Source organism: Micromys minutus, assembly GCF_963924665.1.
Source record: "Micromys minutus genome assembly, chromosome: 20".
Taxonomy (NCBI): Eukaryota; Metazoa; Chordata; class Mammalia; order Rodentia; family Muridae; genus Micromys; species Micromys minutus.
The window spans coordinates 26,922,040-26,942,169 of NC_137955.1; the positions used below are offsets into that span (position 1 = coordinate 26,922,040).

Consider the following 20,130-nt stretch of genomic DNA (forward strand, 5'->3'; position numbering starts at 1 on the left):
TTTACCAGTATATCAGACCACATCTGTTGCAATATCCTTTTCAACCCAATCGCCAATTTGTTGCCGTTTTCTCTTCAACCCAAATAAACCCATTCAATGAAAACAGGACTCAGTAATTAGGAAAACAAACTGCGTCTATTTTGGGCAGATTTAGCACTACAGTCTCTATTCCCCTCCTAAGAAATCCCTCTCACTTGCCGTGAACAGTCCACTTGTTCCCTTTCCATCCTCTCCTCCCTCTCCTCTAACTCCTCCTCTCCCGTTTTACTCCCTGACTCCTCCTCTCCCTGTCTAATCATGTACTGCCTTAACATAAATCTATACACATCAACACAGCTAAACCACAGAGACACTGTTCTTGAACCAAACTATGTATGTCCAGTCAGCTCTATCTGAACTTAAGGAAAAAGTAGCATGGATCTGACTGCTGGTCATTTATATAGAATTTTATATCAGAACTGGAGTCATGATATCAAGTGTGAAAAGATATCTATGATGTTTTTTTAAAGAGATCAGAGTATTTGAGAAATCACAAAACATAATGACAACAGAAAATAAAAACACCCCAGAATTAAAACACTGAAGCAGAAGGGCACATGTATGTGTCAAAATAATTTAATTTTCCCTGTACATTTCTGCTCACATGAGAAATCCAGATACACATTTATAATATTTACCTGTCATGAAACATTCAAGTGAATTCAGATGGCAAAGTAGAATTCAATCACTAGTGAAATGTTTAAAAATATATATTAAACAAAAAATGTCTTTATAAGATAAAAATAATCTTCCACAATGCAATGAATTGCAGATCACTGAAATTTTAACTCTAGATTATTTCAGTTCAGTTTTTGGTTCCAGAATCTAGAGACAATTAAAAAAAAAAAATGAACAGAACTCCTATCTATTTCTACGCTTCTCTTTCTTGTTTCGACTACTAGTTACACTGTTTAAAGGTGCTGCTGTTGAAGGTGCTCTTGCATGACCAGTAGCCTTTAGATGATCAAACAGTTTATTCCGGGATGGAAATTCACTGTGGCAAGTTGCACAGCTGATGAGGACATCACTCTGAGGAGAGAGGGAAAGCACATCAGAGCACATGGTGAGCTGATAAAAGCATGTTAAGGCTAAACATCAAAGAAATGCAAATCTGACCGCTGCCAAAAAGCAGCTGTTCTCAGAAGACAAATCACCAAACACTACCCACTCTGAAGGCCCAGATCCTGTCAACAGCTTTTACTGCATGACTACAAGAGCCTGTGCTTCACAACTGATCTGCACATGTAACACCAACACACACACACACCTCTTAACCCAAGGTCTTTCTTAGATTATACTCATCAAGAATGAAACAGCAACTTTGGGCTGGAGAGATGGCTCAGAGGTTAAGAGCACTGACTGCTCTTTCAGAGGTCCTGAGTTCAAATCCCAGCAACCACATGGTGGCTCACAACCATCTGTAATGAGATCTGATGCCCTCTTCTGGTGTGTTTGTTATATAATAAATCTACCGTGTACTTGTATATAACAAATAGATAAATAAAAAATAAGTCTTAAAAAAAAAAAAAAGAAACAGCAACTTTGCCAGTATCTATATTTCCAATTTGCACATATTTTTATAGAACTTATGTTTATAAGTAGGTAGAGAGACAGATTCCACATAAACTCTAGTTCACTGCAAAGCTCAGGGGTACAGACTAACACGGTTAAGGCATGACAAGGTTACTGTGGAGCCCGTGAGTATGGTCTGACCTACCACTGCTTGTGGTTCAGCAGGTGCTCTGACAGATTTCTTCACATCTTTGGTTTTCTTTCCTTTGGATTTAGGAACACTGAAAAATAAATTATTTTATATAATCTAAAGTAAAAAACTTTCTAGTTGTCAACTATTTCCAAAAATATTCTAAAGATTAAATATATGAGTCAGGCTGATTTATTCATTTTAATGAGTAATTTAGTTAATTTTCACATGTCAACAAAACTTTAAAAACCAACCTGAGATAATTAGATTTGGCACAAAACTAAAAAAATTACTTAAAGCAAAAGCTAAAGGGATGCCCTAAAACATTCTTATGCATTTCTATATGGCATTTCTATATGGTATGTTTACTGAAAAGAAGAGTGCTTCACACTTCCTTTACAACCATGTTATCACACTAGTACACAATAGTGAGTGTCCTGTAATAGTGACTTTATTGTTTATTTTCTCTAGCTTATTGTTTCTGTAGTAAACTACAGCACCCTATACCCAGGCTAGCCTGGAACTTACTATGTAGACCAGGTTGCCCTCAAATTCATGTCAACCCTCCTGCCTAAACCTCTGGAAGGCTAGAATTACTGGTGCTAGCTACTGCACCCAACTAACAACTTCCTGAACCTGATCAAGTCTGTAAGGAATATTTCAACAGTTCTACAATGAAATGAGAAGAAAAGCATTATAATAACCTTTTCATAATTTTATGAAATGAATTAATTTTAATTTATTATATACTAAGAAATTTGCTTTTATTAAAAATGGTATCTGGTTGACTGAAAAAAGTACAATGTGTGAAAATGTCATAAAACAAACTCATTTTATATGCTAGCAAAGAAATCATTACTACAAATATAATTAATGTCCTCCTGCTAATCTGGTGTGCTCCCCTAGTACCTTTAAACCAAAAATCACAGCACAGCCTCTGATGTCAGGCTCCTCCTATTGTTTGAATCCTGAACATTCCTGTGAACACTAATCTGCTCTCTGCTGTGTGACATGGGCTCAGATTACAGGCAGGCAATGGTGTACCATTAAAAACAAAGAGAGGGTGCTGAGGCAGGAGCACTGCAAATTTGAGACCAAGCTTGAGCTATCCTGAGAAGTGAGTTTACTGGACTTCTTAACTGCTAAGGAAGGGCAGAAGTGAAACAGACATACACCACTACACAAGAAGTGCTCAAGGGCTAAACCAAAGTCTTACTGTTTGAAAACCAGTTGGAGGGTTAGATGGAACAATGAGATATCTCAAGCCCTGCTATTCCTCGGCAGGTAAGAGATCAGCTGAATTCTCGGAGTCCTTCTCTCACATCATTAAAATGAGAAAACTGAACTATCATCAGTGGTTGCTGAATCCAAGAGTCTTTTATCATTCCCAAGTGAATGCTCTACATGAATAGAGGTGGACCTACAGCTCCACCCCTAGTCCATAGGATCAATATGGAATAGGCCCACGAAACTAGATTCTTCCCCTAGTAATGACCACAGTGATATTATTGCTGCCATAGTGACAGTTAACACAATGTCACCTCATACATCTAAGTTTGTTTGTCTGTGTGGCTATGTATACACAGTTACAGTTTACATCTAACTCGGGCATTCAAGGAAGTTCTTTGACCTTCTCTTGATGACTTTACCATTAATTAATCAGTAGTCAGGAAATAACAGGAAACTCTGACTTACCTTTTAGCTTCACTTTTTGGATCCTCACAGGCTTCTGTGGTCTCTGTAATACAGACATTTTCTTGGGGCCTATTTTCTAATTCTTTGGCATTGTCTTCATTTGACTTAGTCTCTTCTGGATCAATCTTTCGTCTTTCTTCAGTTCCATTTTCATTCAAATTGTCATCAAAATTCTAGAGAACATATATGCTATTATAAAACCAAATTAACAGTCAATGCTCTTAACCGCTGAGCCATCTCTCTCCAGCCCATTTTTCTTAAAGACAACAAATCTAATAGTAATGGCTTCATTTTCATGTGTGCATGCATTTATGTGTAGTGTACGTGTGCATGAGCACATGTGGAGACCAAAAGCAGGCATCTTTTTTGACAGGGTCTTTCTTTCACTGAGCCTGATGCTCACTGAAGGACTAGGCTGACTTACGTGCTTGCTCCAGGGAGCTGCTTGTCTCTGCCCTCCCGATATAGATTACAGACATATGCAACCTTAATTTTGTTTTCTTTAACATGAGTTGGGGGAAGCCAAACTAAGGTCTTCATACTGTGTAGCAGGTACTTTACCAATTACAAAGTATCTCCTTAGCCCCTATATAATGGGTTGTGATATGTTTCTAAAACTTGCAAATTTACAGATCAGGTACTCAAAGATATTAGAGGAAATGTTAAGTGAATATGTGAATATGAGAAATAAATTTAACCTACATTTCTAATGATATTCATTTAATAATGTGAAAAAAGACAATATATTAGCAAAAAGGAAAAGGAAAATTATACATAAAGTCCAGTCACAATTTAATTCAACATTAAGTGATCTCTATAGGGGAATCCAAGATAATTGTCTTGGATTGTAATGAAGCATTACTTTAAGAAGTCACAAACAAAGGTGTCTGGCAAACGTTACTAAGTGCAACTCTGGTTTATTCTGAGTAACAACTGGCCATGTTTGCACATTCACATCCATGTGTACTCTCCTTACCATACACATTTTCCTCGTGAACTCAAACAAGTGGCAGGGAGATACAAGTCTCTACCACGTTTCTCTCAGAACAAAACTAACCTCTGACAAGTCTACATTTCAGGTCTTTGATTCAGGCCCATATTAAGGTTTTTGATCCATTTTAAATGAGAATATTGCAGACAACAAAATTAATAATAAATTCCTATCAGGTGAGTTCTACATGCAAAGAACTTCCAGTACACAACTGTAATTACAGGCAAACAACAAGGAGGAAAATGTAAATTATCCTGTAAACATTTTACTCCCTTCTGAACAATTTACTAGGATTCAAGACTGTTCAGAGGGTGATGAGCACATGTTGAAACAGCCTGAAGACCTGAGTTCAGACCCCCTTACCACAGAACAAAATGGGCACTGTCTATATGCACCTGGAAGCCCAGTACTGCAGGATAGCAGTGAGGATCCCAAGGACTGCTGGCTTCCAACCTACATGAAAAATACAGCTTCAGGTTCAGTGGGGACTCTGCCTTAAATGAACAAGGCAGAAAATGACCAAAGGAAATAACAAACACTTCCTCCGGCACCCAAATGTGAATGTAAAGGCATACACATCCATCCGTACACACATAACACATACACTAATTTTACAGCTCATATGAAACTGAGTGAAGCTCTTCCCCTTTATTATAGTGTACTAAATAAACTAGCACACTTCAAATCTCCAACGGTGTTGGAATTATTTAAAATATACTTATTGGAGGGGTGAAATATATAATAAAAACTTTCAACATACCTGCACTGATCTCTGTTTCTTTTTCTTCTGTTTTTTAGAAAGCCTAAGAGCAAACATAAATCAAAATGTTAAGTATTTGACTTTGTGAAATTTTACTAAATAAAAAATAAATACTGAAACAGAATGGTAAATAAATACTAAAAATGTAATAATCTCATGCAGCATTAAAATGACAAGAAAATGCTCACATTATTGTTTTGGAGAACACTGGACAAATAGTAATTAGCATGCCAACTGCAAAAGGCAGAAAGCGCTTTCAGTAGTCACAACAATCTATAAACAGGCCGGCCTAAGGTCTCTGCTCCTCACTGAGCCCCGTGAGCTCTTGCTATCTGAAGCAGATGAGGACAACTGCAGGGGACAAACTTCCTGGAGAAAACACATGTGAATACCATCTCTAATGTGACCAATGTGTCAGTGGCATTTAATACTGTGAATTACTTTTGCTTTGGTGTATCTTCCATTTCTTCCTCAGAATTGGCATTCAATAAATTTTCATCCATTTGAGCTCCTGAAAACTGTTCTTCCTCCTCCTCCAACTGTTGTTTTAACAAGGCAACCATTTCCCGATGCTTCTTGGACTTCTCGTGATTCTTCATGCTGGAAGAACAATGTGGTGTGAGAGGCGATAGTACAGTAATCACATGTGCCAGGTACACAGCGGGAGACTGCAACCACTGACCTGCCAAGTGTTAGGATGCTCTAATAAACAGAGTAACAGAAGTCTGTCGGACTGCCAGGAGAGTCATGCAGAAGTTCTTTCTTCCCAATGCCAGCATTCCCCTCATTACTTTTTATTTAAACATATTTTCCAGCCAAATTCTCCATTCTTTTAGTTTGATTTTTTTTTTCTATTCTAAAACTTAAAAGTTTTGCCGGGTTTCTTTTAACCATTAAATATTTACTTAATCTGTCTATTGCAGACCACAGTACTGGAAACCGTAAGACACATCCTAATTGCAAGAGGGCCTAGAGAGGTGATGTCAAGCCTCAGAGAACAAGAGTGGTTCATTTCCTTTGGCTTTCTCAATAGCATATTCTCACCTCCTTCTTACTACCTTAAATGTGAATTCAGACAGGTATCCCAAAAACTCCATAGGCAAAATTAACTCATTTGATATACAGGAAACCACAGACGAGCTAGGGAGTGCATCATATGCTATTCTTCTAATTTTTCTTTAGGCATAATTATTTCCAAAATAACAATAAATTAAAAAAATCTCTGACTGCTGTCACTGTGCTCTTGTTCCTAGCTCTCCTGTGTCTCCTCCTGCCCTGGCACCTTTCCTCTGGCTAACTGGTACCCTCTCTCCCGACTCCTACAACCCATTCTCACCACTGCCCTTTCTTCTTGACTGGTGCTTCGGCTCTCATACCCTCCCATGCCCTTCCTTCCTCTACAGTGGTTCCCACAAGACAAAGCACTGCCGTGTAGAAATGAGTTTCACCCAAGCAGTGCAGAGATGAGATCTGGTTTCATTTTTCCCTCACCTGTGCCAACCACAATTTGTCATAGTTGAATTTCTGGAAATATCACACAGGAATACTGAAATATGTGAATGGCTACAACAGGCTTAAAAGCACAAATCCCTCTTTTTATTGTACCAAACAAAAACCCAGAGGGTGGAAGTACTGTTGATCAAACTGTGCCAACCATATTCTCAACAGAAGACCAGTTCAAGGACAGGACTTACGCCTTTTCTGTCTTGAAGGATTTGTCACAAGCTGGGCAGTAAAGGTCATCGTAAAGCTCCGCCTCCTCAGCCTCCTCGCTGTCCTTACCTATGGGAAGAAGCTAAAACGTTAACAAAACACGGATCCTTAGAAGAGAACTCAAGACACATACAACTTAGAAATATATTTTTTCCTTTACCAAAAAAAAAAAAAAAAAGCCACTGGTATTTGAGTTGTCTTTTTGAGCATCACTTGTTTCAAAAAAGAATTCAAATTAATCACCTCACCCTCCAAGTCTTTTTCTTGTATTTGTTCAGACGAGTCAGAAAACCCTAAAACCACCATGTACTACCGCCATGCCATTACCATAAGTTCTTTTTCAATCTTCTTCAAAAAACTGGCTTCAAATACACTCTGAGCTACTCCAACACTCTAGCTTAGCTTACAGCACTCACGAAAGCTCAGCATTGCTTCTGCAAACCTTTTTATTATAAACCAATGCTCATCACAGCACAGCAGCTGCGTCAACACCATCAGTAAGCTCTAAGGGACAACCCTTAACTGGGGCTCCAGACTTATTTTCTACTTTAGAAAAGTACGTAAAATGACTATTTTAGGCTTATATCAATAAGGATGCCACAATGTCTCATATTCCACATTTTGGTTCTTTGCAGATAGAAATATAATTCTCTAAGACAATCTGACTCAAATTATTAACAGCCAAATAAATACACATCCTATGTTCTTTGGGCAATGCTAATCAAACCCCTTAACAAAGGGTGCCTACAATGTTGGATAGAGAATCAAATAATTACTGCCTGTTCAATTCCAACCCTATATTATAAAGTATACAAAGCCACGGCTTTGTCATGTGAAGTCTTATAGCAAAACAAACACAGGCTTCTTCAATCCCTGGTAACCTTCATGCTTCCTAGATGCTTTGGCAACCTCAGCACGGAATCTTTCCCCTTTCCTCCCATTTAAAGGGAAGCACTTCATAGCTTCTCTTTGGCATATTCCGTGTTAGCATTCATACTTTGAGGGCCATCATTACATCAAAGTTATTTAACCACATGCTCTCTGAATCTATCACAACTGAGCTGACATTTATTTGGCTAGTAAGTGACTAGGGAGCTATGTACTATGCAGGGACACTGCACAGAGTTAGAATGGGGTGGTGCAAGATTTCATCACATTATACAGGCAAAGGCAGAATTTAAAACGTAGAGGACTTTTTTCTGAATTATTCCATTTAACATTTTCGGAACACAGTTGACTGAAAGTTGCACAGTTGCACTAAAAGTGCCAAAGTAAACTGGAGAGATAAGGCAGGGTCACACGATGTCATTTCTTAACTACACATCAACTTCCAACATTCTCCATGTAATCATTTTTAATGCATTAAACAGATAGCAAAAACTCTAGCTTTGGAGCAGAAAATCTTTCTTCTACATACAGACTGCCTACTAGACCAGCACTATTTATTAAGATGCCCTCTTTTTCCATTGTATATTTTTGGCTTCTTTGTTAAAGATCAAGTGTCCATAACTGTGTGGGTTTATTTCTGGGTCTTTAGTCCCATTCATCCATCTGTCTCTGTAACAATATCATGCAGATTTTACCAATATTGCTCTGTAGTACAGCTTGAGGTCAGAGATGATCATTCCTCCAGAAGTTCTTCTAGTGTTAAGAATTATTTTCACTATCCTGTTTTTTTTTCCCCCATAGGAAATTGAGAATTGATCTTTCCATATCTTTGAAGAACTGTGTTGGAATTTTGATGGGGATTGCGTTGAATCTGTAGATTGCTTTTGGTAGGATAAGCATTTTTATTATGTTAATCCTACCAATCCATGAGCATGGAAGATCTCTCCATTTTCTGAGATCTTCAATTTCTTTTGAGAGATTTTTGGAAGTTCTTATCATACATGTTTTTCTCTTGTTTGATTAAAGTTACACCAAGATAGTTTATATTATTCGTGACTACTGTGAAGAGTGTTGTTTCCCTATTTTCTTTCTCAGCCTGTTTGTCAGACTACTGATTTGTTTGAACTATATCAGCCACTTTGTTCAAGTTGTTAGCTCTAGACGTCTCTGGTAGGATTTCTGGGGTGCTTATGTACACTATCATCTGCAAATAGTGATACCTTGACTTCTTCGCCAATCCCCTTCATCTTTGTATCCCTCTGATCTCCTTTTGTTGTCTTATTACTCTAGCTAAAATTTCAAGCACTATATTGAATAGATACAGGGAACAACCCAGATGTCCCACAATGAAGAATGGATACGGAAAATGGAATCTTACTCAGCTATTATGAGGACATCCTGAGTTTGGCAGGCAAATGGATGAAACTAGAAATATCATCCTGATTGAGGTAACTCTGTCCCAAAAGGACATGTGTGGCATGTGCTCACTAATAAATGGATATTAGCCTAACAAGTACAGAATACCCAGGATAAAATCCACAGAACTCAGGATGGTTAGCAAGCAGAAGGGCCCAAGAGAGGATGCCTCAATCTCACTTGGGAGGGAGAAAAGCAATCACAGATGCAGAGGAAGGGAGGTACCTGGTGGGAGAAATATATTCTAGCACTTCAAGTACCTTCCTTAAGTCCTAAGTGGGAGGAATAAGACAGATATAACACACATACTCCTATGTAACTACTGTCCTATAAGGTATATTAAAACTTGCCGGGCGTGGTTATGCACGCCTTTAATCCCAGGATTCCAGAGGCAGAAGCAGGATGATTTCTGAGTTTGAGGCCAGCTGGTCTACAGACCTAGTTCCAGGACAGCCAGGTCTATACATGAAAAACCAATCTGTAAAAACAAACAAAATGCTTAATAAAATGTTCTCTGACTGCCCACTAGAACTCCCAATTTCTAGTTCAGTCTAGGAAACCATGAAGTACGAGTCAGGTGCTCTCTGGGTTTCCATTCTCTCTTCTGTTCTCTAGTTTCTTACCCTTGAGCCACACTACAGGTATCTGAGTAAACACAATAACATTTATTTTCCAAAATTACTTAATATAACAAGAAACATTACCATCTACTCCATCTTTGGGCTCCTGCTCCTCTACTTCGTTTTCATCTGATCCATCTCCAAACTCCTTTTCGTACCTCGCTTCCATCTCCTGGAGCTCCTTCTCCAAATTGGCCATCGTCATCCAGCTCTGCTCCCTGTACTGCTCTGCCAGCCTAGACACAAAGCGGAGCCTCAGTCCCACTGGAAACAGCTCTGTCAGGCTCTAAACACTAGCCCTAGTGAGAATGCCCCTGATGCTGCAATGAGTGGAAACCAACCACCCATACTCAGCTAGGACTGGGGCAAGGTCCCCACCAACCGGTTTTAACTGGTCTAAGTAATTATAGGACTTATAACCCTCAGCAGCTCAGTCAAAGTCTTCAGGTGACTTTAAGTGAAGTATTAAAACAAGTACAAGATATTGCATGGTAGCTCATGGGACGCTGTGGTTTGGTAGATGGCTCAGTAGAACAAACTTGCTGTCAGACCTGAGACTCTGAAGCCCACATTACAGCAGGAAAGAACTGGTCTATGCAAGCTGTCCTCTCCGCATGAGTGTCCCACACATACAAAGTACATTTTTTAAAGTTAAAAAAGTATTTTTTAAAGGGCAGAGCTCTGGGTTAGACGTCTTGAACTCCATTCCCAGCTGTGACTTACCAGCTACAAGGCCTCATTTCCTCACAAGAAAAAGCAGAAAAGCATTTGAACAGATTGCTCCACATATAAGAATTCAATTAACACTAGTTGCTAACAAACTTCAGTAGAGATAAAAGATCTCAAGTATAAACAGCCTCTGAAGGAAAATATGTCAACAAAAGCCTAGATGTTTCCATTGGAGGTAAAGAAACAAAGCCAGAATTCAGAGATTTTAAAAAGAAGAAAACTATCATAGAAGCTACAAGTCAGGATGCTGACTTAACATGGAAGCTCCGTGCTGGCTCCCTTTGGACACGCTCTACCATGCTGGCCACCCTACTGACAAGCACACAGACCCACGTCAGCAGACAGGATCTAGTTCCAGATTGCATACTTGGCTTGCTTCAACTTCTGCTGCCTCCTCATCTCCTCTGCTTTCCTCGCCTTCTCTGCGTTCTGCTCCTCCACAAGCTTCCGATGTGCCTGCACTCTCTTATCTCGTTTACGAATAAAGGCTACAAGCTGTCGAACCAGTTCATTTTTCTCTTTCCTTGCTTTGTCTCGAATTTTTTTGTTTTCTTTTTCCATCGCTCGTTTTTCCCATCGGTTGGAGGCTTGCCGAGTATCATATTCTTCCTTCCAAGCAAAATTCTTTTGTGTACAGAAACTCTGCCAGTAAGCGTAGAAAGGGTGTACCACCTAGTGTCAAAGAAAATGAGTAAAATTACCTAGTTTTTACTTAAGTTTCTTTTTTTTTTCCTTACAACTTTATTTTAAAAAAAGAGATACATGTACAAATTTTTAAAGGCATTTTGGCATAAAACTATATGAATATATTTTTGTCAGTACTTGAATTTTTTAAAGGTTTGATAGTATGCATTGAAATCTTACGTTACAATATGCATAAAGTACATGTAAAACAAAACGTAACATGGAAATATTCAAAGTTTTCTTGGTGTGTATAGATTAAGTTTCTTTAAAAGAGCAGTAAATATTAAGGAGTAACATATCTCCTAGTGTTCTTTTCATGTATCTAAGATTACTTCTGTTGCTGGGGGCTGAAGCTAGGGCCTTTGTGAATGGTCTACCACTAAACCCCAACTCTAGACCCTCAGACACTAATGTTAATTACTGGACAAGTCAAACAATTCTCCTAAAGACTGTCCAGGAAAAGACACTCATTCTCCTACGTATATTTAGAGAAGAACAATGGTCTCACTGGCCACACAGAGACTACTACAACCACAGAGAGAAGCCAAGAGTTGGCACTACAAGACAGGTACAAGCTGTAGAAAACATGAGGGATAAAGACAGGTAAAGAGACAAAAGATTTCTTTTAAAACTAGAAAACCCTGAGAGAGAAGCCCGTAGTTTCTCTTTTACCGTGTCATAGTCGCTCTGGGAGTCACCAAAGGTTGGAAAATCCTCAACATCTCCCTCTGACATACATTCCAGCTCTTCTTTTGCAATCAGCTCGAAGACATCACGATACACTGCATAGAAACCCTAAAACAAAATAAAGCCAGAAACTCAGTGAAGCACGGGAAGTGTGGGACAAGACTGCGTGCTGAGGCAGTGAGGTCCCTGCTCACTCGCAAGGCCCTTCATGCACACGTGCCTACAGCTCAGTCAACAGACACACACTCACTTCTATACAATTTTAGGACAGTTCCACATTTGACTTTTACTTAACCACTTGAGGAAAATCAGAAGTTTTCCTATCTTACCTTTTCATCGTCCCCATAACCAGAATAGCAGGTAACCGTGAAATAATGAAGCAAATCTAAGCTGTCGTCTTGATATTCTCCATCAAGCCCTCCTTTAAGTAAAGCCTCTCTATGGTTATCATACCTAAAACATTCAAAGGTGAAAACAGCCGAATAAATAAGGCCTTATTTAAATACAGTTATATAAAAATTCACAAGGACTGGCCTCAACTTGCAAACAATAGTGTATGTCTCAACATATGCAACCCATCTCCTCATGGCTTTAAAGAAATCCGAAAATTAAAATACTTGGAAGTCTTTCAGGAACTGAAGATTAAAATCATGTCTGCAACTTCTAATACCATATATAACAGTAGCCCCTATCAACTAGAAATTCGAGGCTCTCCCTTAACCAGTAGCTGAAATCCATCAGAAAGAGAACTACTAAATGGAACAGTATTAAACATAATATTGTCCATAAGTATGTATTTATGATCTGGGAATTTACCATCATCTACCTGAAAGAGTCATTTGAGTTTATAGAAACTTCAGCTAGGAGACACAGAGACACAGACACACAGGAATTTGTTCTTCATAAAAAGTCTGTAGTTGTATTTATCATCATCCTTGCTTGATACAGCAGAAAACTAAAGTTCAGTAATATTAATAATGGCTGTTCATCATGAAGTCTGTAAGCAGCAAGACCACAATTCAATGTCTGGTCGCTCCTACTGCAAAGGCCGGGCTCCTCACCTCGCACCAGGCAACAGGAAAATTAAGCGGGCAGGAGCTCTAAGGGAAATTGAGACAATCTAAGACTTAGAGGAGGACTACATAAAAAGAAGCCACAAGAAATACCAACACTATAAATGAAGGCAAATGGTTTTGTTTTGGTCTTTGGAGAGAAGCTATCCCTATGTAGCCCAAAGTGGCTTGAAAAACCCCCTCACTATGTAGCCCAGGACAGGGACCAAACACAGAGACAATAGGCATGTGCACACATCTGGCTTTAGTTCAGAATTTCAAAGTCCTTAGTCAGAGGAAAGTTTAGTTCTTCTATGAGGTTAAGACAAGCTGTACAACATTCCCTTTACTCCTGTCTCTTGAGAGTCAATATGCTGTAGAGAGGTTAAGCAGATGGCTTCCCAGCAGTACCTTGTTAGGAGCAGGGTTTTTCACTATTAGATCTGAGCTCAAAACCTATTCATTTGCGGCAGGGCCAAGATGCTGAGAACTCAGAACCTCAAACACACAAATTCTTGTTACAAAATGAAGCTGTATTATGAGCTCATTGTTAGAAAGATCTATTTGTACAATTAAAGTTATTCAAGTACTCAGTAGAAATGTATTATAATTCTTACATTAAAATAATTAAAATAAGAATGGCTACGAGAAACAAACTTCCTTCCTGTGTAACTAACCTGCCCTACACTATCGGGACCCTGCAGAGAAACCACTGGCAGCATCTGAATTAAAGCTGCATGACATCACCTGATAGCTTCATGGCTAACAGCAGACAGTTGGAATAATCATCTCCTAAGTTCCTTCCTGCCCACAGACTGCACTTTACATAACCGAGGGCTGACAGATGCTTCAGAGCACTGCCAGCACTCAGTGTGTCCAACTGTTAAGAAACCAACAACCTCATACTGACCATTCCTAACAAACTAAACACGGACAAAAGTGGCAACAAGACACTTACCACGCTCTTTCCTGAGGATCACTTAAGACATCGTATGCAGCTTGGATTAACTTAAACTGTTCAGCTGCTTCTGCAGCATTATCCAGATTTTTATCTGTTAAAATAAAGTCACAGAAATTTAGTCATGACAAAGTAGATGCATAGGCCATCAAAATGGCTAAGTGGAAAGGGTGTTTCCAAGCCTGAAGACCTGAACTCATTCTAGAGCCCGCATGGCATTGATAAACTGATCTTGTAAGCTGTCTTTCCTCGGGCTGACACAATCTCCGTGTACCCTCCATGGCATACCTATATCTCCATGTCTGCCATATACCCACATGTTCAGGTGTAACCACATGACTAAGTTAATAAAAATCTATGAAAGTATTCTGCAGTAGGTTTTAAGAATCTTCCTTCAAAGGCAAGCAGCACAAACTCTTGTCTCTTCTTTACACATGCCTTCTATGACTAGTATCTTGAACTGACTAGTATCTTGACCTGCCACTTTGGATGACAAATGAGGGCCCATTTAAGAACTGGTAGGCAGAAAGTCCACTGGGCCACAGGAGAGAACTGCTATCCTAGACTCAATGTTTACCTTTGATTCAAGAGCTCCACACACAGTGAGGATGACAGGGCAAGTCTCCAATGGCTTCATGAAACACAGGAGCTATCACAACTAGTCACCTCTGATTTTTTGTGAGGTGAGAAAAAAGAAATCGGTTTCTGCATTAGCTATGACACCCGATTCCCTACCACGTTCAGCCCTCACACCCTTTCAAGGGGAAGCTCCAAGTGTTAAGATTTCTATGTCTTCATCAACTCATTCATAAACAGATCCAAGGAAAAAAAGAATGAGGACAAATCCCTAACACTCTGAAAAGCCAAAATCCATCTCAGCCTTCAAAGAGTATACCTGAAAAGCTGCTAAATAGCTACAGCACCACCAATAGTCTACACTGCCTTTTTTTTGGGCGGGGGAGGGGGTTCTCCTGGGAAAATGGGCAAAACTATAAGTCTCAAAACATTCCTGTCAAGAAACAATAGTGCAGTTCAAATTAAGTAACCTAAAAGCTAAAACAAACAAACAAACAAACAAACAAAAAGGTTGCCAAGTGTGTGTGTTCCTTTTTATCAGTGCTGCACCTGGTCCAACTTCTTCCCATTCCTGCTCTCCCCAAAGAAATTTGTAGAAAGCTATAAAGCTTTTAAACACACAAAACCTATGCATATACCATTTAATAGCAAGATATAACTTCTGAGTGGAACTTCTTAATGGTTTCAACTAGTCACGGGGTTCTCACTTTACGTCCCGTGCACCTGCGCTGGATGGCTGTGGAACGGAGATTAACAGCCGGTGTCAAACAAAAAGCAATAAAGGAGCCTACATGTTGGCACAGGTACTGCCACAGTGGCGTGTTTTTTCTCTCTTTTAAGCAAAACAAAAAGTCATGTATACCCTTCCAAACCTATTAGTCATCTATGTGTGCACACTCTGGGATGAACAGCTTAAGGGTAAAGCGAAGCTATTAAAACAAAACTACAATAAAAACGGGTAAATCAGCCACTAAGGAAAAAAAAAAATCGTGAACTAAGCCAGGACTGCTGGCAATGGGCAGTAATTCCAATTACTTGCGAAGATGAGGCAGAATGATCACACGTTCAAAGGCTGCCTGGGCAACACAGCGAGACCCCATCTCAAAATGATTGTTAGAAACTGGGGCGGTGTGCTGGCTGGTGGAGCGCCTGCCAGCAGGTGCGCAGCGCTGGCTTTAATTCCCTGTACCCAGAGAGGCGGAAAAGAGCCTCTCAGAAATATCAAACAGACGGGATTCAACTACTAAGTTTCCTAGCCTGGAAGCTGAGACTTCGCCAAAGTCCCGCAGACCCGTTTTACAGCGACAAAAACCATCCCGGGGAAGCAAACTCCTAAGTAACCTCGCCCAGGCTCGCCGGGCGGTCCCCCTAACTGGAACGCGCCGTGGGGAAACTCGTGTCCTGTGCGGGGCCGGGTCTGCGGGAGCCCGGGAACTCTGAAGGCGGGCGCGAGCGGGCCTGTTTAAAAGCCAGTCCCCGGCCGGGCGGCGGGAGAGGCCGGCAGCCGGGCCGCAGGAGTCGGAGGCGGCTGCACGCCGAGTCCGCTCCTCCTCCGCGGTGCGGGCAGGGCGGCGATGTCCCCACAGCGTGCGCCCCGCCAGGCCCGGCGGCTGGCGGCGGCGTCCCGGCCGGCGGGGAGACCCCAGCCCGCCGGGTCACCTACCCGGGTGCCACCTCAGGGCCAGCTTCCGATAGGCCTTCTTGAGCTCCTCCTCGCTGGCGTCGCGCCGCACCCCCAGTGCCTCGTAGTGACACTTCATGGCGGGGCTGGACACCGGGCCGGGGCCCGGGGCGGGGCCGACGCCCGGGCCCGGGCAGAAGCGGCGGCGGCGGCGCTGGCTGTCCTCTCCTCCGGCGGGAGCCCGGCGCCAGCAGCCCGCCAGCCAGCGAGCCCGGCGGCGGCGGCGGCAGCGGCGCGGGGCGGCGGAGGCGCGCGGCGGGGGACGACGCGGGCTGCGGCACGCGGGCGCGCGGAGGGGGCGGCGCCGACGGCTCCGCATGGGCGGGGGCTGGGCTGGGTTCCGGGGGAGCCGCGCGCCGCGGAGGCGGGGCCTGGGCGGGGGAGGATGGGCGGGGGAGCCACGCTGAGAGTCATTGTGAGGAGCACAGTGGGCTGTTGGAGTGGCAGGACCAGCCGTCCTGAGTGGAGGGCACGGTTGGCTTGCTATGGGAAGTAGTCGGGGGAATACCCTCCCGGCGGGCGTTCGGATTGTTTCTCTACAGATGCGGCAACTCCAGCTTCAAGTGATCAAGTGCTGAGTTTAGGCTAGAAGTTCTTGGTGGAAACACTGGGGTTTACTTTTTTTCTTTTCAGTTCTCTTCCGCTCCCACTCCCTAGATCTCTCTCTCTTTTTCTCTCTTCTTGACTGATATGCATGATTGACAGTAAATAACTTATTGCTTAAATCAGTTTTAAAAACATTTTAAGGTAGCATACCAAAAGCCAGATTGTGTGCGGGGTATCAGGAACACACCTTTAATCCCAGCCCCCACCCAGGAGGCCAGTTTAGAGTATTCTGGAGTTCCAAACCACACCTTCAATTATCTGAATTCAAGGCCTGCTTTTTCCTGATGAGTTAAATTCAAGATCCTGTCGTGAAGTGTCTTAACACCCAGCCTGGCTAAGACATTTTTTTTTTTTTTAAATCGAGAATTTCCTCTCTGAATAACTTTCTTTGGCTGTAGAGGGGAACAACACATTCTTTCCCTTCCCTCCATCTATGCTTTTGTTTGCAAACTCTGGAAGACTGAGCCGCCTGATTAGAGATGGTGGATCATACCTGTTATTGCCAGCAATTGGGGGACAAAAGCGGAATGATTGCCATGAGTCCAAAACCAAACTTCCAATTTTAAAAAATTATTAATAATAATAATAATAATAATAATAAGTCCGTTTCTTTACATGGAAATATTTAATAAAAGTTAAATTGTTTATGTTGAGATTCTGTAAACCCCACCCTTCAATTCCCTGGCGGTAGCCAAGTATGCTCCGCCCTAGTGACCTGACACTATAAAAGGGGCTGCTTGACCCCTCTTCTCTCTTGACCTCTCTTGCCTCTCTAGGCCTTTTGGCCTCTTGCAGCCTTGCTCTCCCACCCTATCCCTCCTCTTCCCCTTTAGTTCCCCTCTCTCCCTCCATGTGCTCATGGCCGGCCTCTACTCGTCTACATCCCCACTACCTTCTAAACTCTCCCATGACCTGAATAAACTCTATTCTGTACTATACCGTTTTGTGGCTGGTCCCTCAGGAGAAGGGATTCCCAGCATGGGCCCCTTAGAGGCATCTCTCTTGCCCCCCACTCTCTTCATCCTTCCCCTAACATTGGTGCTGAAACCCAGGACATCATCTTTTCACAACATTGGTGCCCGGTGACTTTTCCTTTCACTGACTTCCTTTCATTGGTGCCCCGTCATCTTTTCCTTTCAGTTTATATGACCTACGAGAAACCTGGGTGCTGAATGAAAAATAAATAAATAAATAAATAAATAAATAAATAAATAAATAAAGAATAAAAGGACATGGCTGCTCCTAGGTTTGGTGGAGGAGAAAGTTTATTGTGGATAAAAGGAAAAGCGTAGCCAGAGCATCTGGGCGTGTCCACAGTGAACAAGGATCCTGTGCCACCAGATGGGAAGGGAGGGGAGAAGTAAGACCAGAAGTCAGGCTGGGTCATAAGGGAAGAGCCTGGGGGGGGGGGCAACACCTGCCCTTACTCCCACCCCCACCCTCCTCCCTTGGGCTGGAGAGTCCTTGGTAGAGGGCAAAGGGCAGGTTATGCCAGTAACAGGTAGGGAGTGAAGGATTCTGGGAGAATCTGGCAGCCAAGTCTGCTTTTTACATGTTAAGTACCCACCTCTGCCTTTTGTCCCTGTGTTGGAGACTTAACCTGCTTAACAAGTACCATGCGTCTCTCTTGAACCCTAACTTTCAGTATGCTATTATTAACTTGATTGGCTTGAGAATGCAGTCGTGGGATAGTATTTAGCCAACAGGTTTGAGAGGATTGGGGTAGTCATATTAATTACTCTTTATTACGGACATGATGAGATAGATATCTGTACATTTATTCTAATCTACTGGAATAGCCTATAAAAACACCTTACTAACTTTAAAAAGGAATGTTTACATATATCAGGTAGCTGTGGGTCCTACTAAATAATATATGGCTGAAAAAGACATTCCTTGCTAGCATCTTTTGTACAGGGCTGGAGCAACCAAACATGTAAGGGTGACTGTCCCTTAATATCCTTCCCCCAACACAATCAGAAAACCCAACTAAGCCTCAGCATTAGATGCCTAAGTCACTACTTAAACACTTGCCTATTTTCTCATCATGTTAATGGTAATGGATAGGGTTGGAAAAGTTTAAGTTCCCAAGATACCTAGGATCTTTCTTCTCCTGAGAATCAGTTAGGGGTGGGGGATGTGGGATGAATACACTTTTTCATCTTCAGTCATGTGTGGTTGTTTGTAAGCTCTGCAATTGCTTTACTGCTTTGGGGTGAAAGTTATTTATTTTGGCCCATAAAGATGGATTGAAATATAGTTAAACTGGATATTATTCCTGTCGTCTTTGGTTGCTTGGTTTTGAGACTATGTAGTCCAAATTGGTCTGGAATTTGCAGGTCTATAGACTCGGCCTCTCAAGGGCTGGATAGGATTACAGGCATGAGTCACTGTATTCTGTCTCAAGAGTCTTCTGATTTAAGCATACTGATTTTAAATAAGCTATCTGTGAGTGAAAGGGATGCAACTTGGGGAATAAAAACTTCCACAAATTAACTGTTAATTTGAAATTACGACTGGGAAAATTAAGAGGAAAAAAATTACAAGAAGAAAATTGTGAGATTAGAAATTCTACCAAAACCTCACTATGCAGGTATCTAAAGTTCATGTTTTTCAAAACTGGCAACTTTTTAATATGTAATTTGTTTATAACATATAATCTCTAAGCTCTTTCATTCAAGGCTTTACTCGGCTGACTAAATAACCAGTGGCCATTGAGTCTTCTGTGTTTGACCAGCCATGGCCATGAGAAACTAGCCAGCTAAGTACTTCAGGAGAATCTGATCTGAATCATGAGTCATTTAAATGACTTCAAGTAGTCTTAAACTATTTCCAAATAGCACAACTAACAACTCAACTGAACCCAGGTCTTCTGGGAGAGCAGACAGTGCTTTTAACCCTGAGCCATCTCTCCAGTCCCTGCACACAGGTTTTAAGTGACTTCATGGGGTTATCAACTTGACAAACTATTGTCAGTTAGGTACAAGGAAGCACTTCTTTCTGACTGGCCTGTGGGCACGTCTGTAGGGTACTTTGACTGCTAACTGATGTAGGAGGGGCAAGCAGCCCCCCCAAAGGCAGTGCCATCCTTAGGCAGGTGATTGGTAGGAAAAGCAGCTGAGCAAACCAGCAAGCCACTAAATGTGTTCTGCTGCATCTCTGCCTCAGTTCCTGCCTCTAGATTCTGACTTTAGTCCCTGCCTTTATTCCCCTCAGCGGTGAGCCTAGAAGTGTAAGAGAAATTATTTCCTCCCAAGTTGCATTTGGTAAGGATATTTGTCACAGCAAAAAGAAGCCAAACAAGGACAAAATAAATAAAACTAGAAATCGTAG

The 20,130-nt window shown here is 41.6% G+C and overlaps 1 protein-coding gene across 1 annotated transcript; it reads right to left on the reverse strand.

Annotated features, from left to right (window-relative positions):
- Positions 1-599: 599 nt before the first annotated feature.
- Positions 600-16,487, reverse strand: DNAJC21 (DnaJ heat shock protein family (Hsp40) member C21). The gene is made up of 12 exons (XM_080933638.1): positions 16,174-16,487; positions 13,935-14,028; positions 12,254-12,377; positions 11,910-12,032; positions 10,921-11,225; positions 9,909-10,060; positions 6,882-6,969; positions 5,629-5,787; positions 5,188-5,230; positions 3,437-3,609; positions 1,757-1,832; positions 600-1,068 (listed from the first exon to the last, which is right to left on the reverse strand). Exons 1-12 carry the CDS (start codon positions 16,268-16,270, stop codon positions 901-903), a joined length of 1,602 nt encoding a protein of 533 aa, XP_080789764.1. The 5' UTR covers positions 16,271-16,487; the 3' UTR covers positions 600-900.
- Between the last annotated feature and the right edge of the window lie 3,643 nt (positions 16,488-20,130).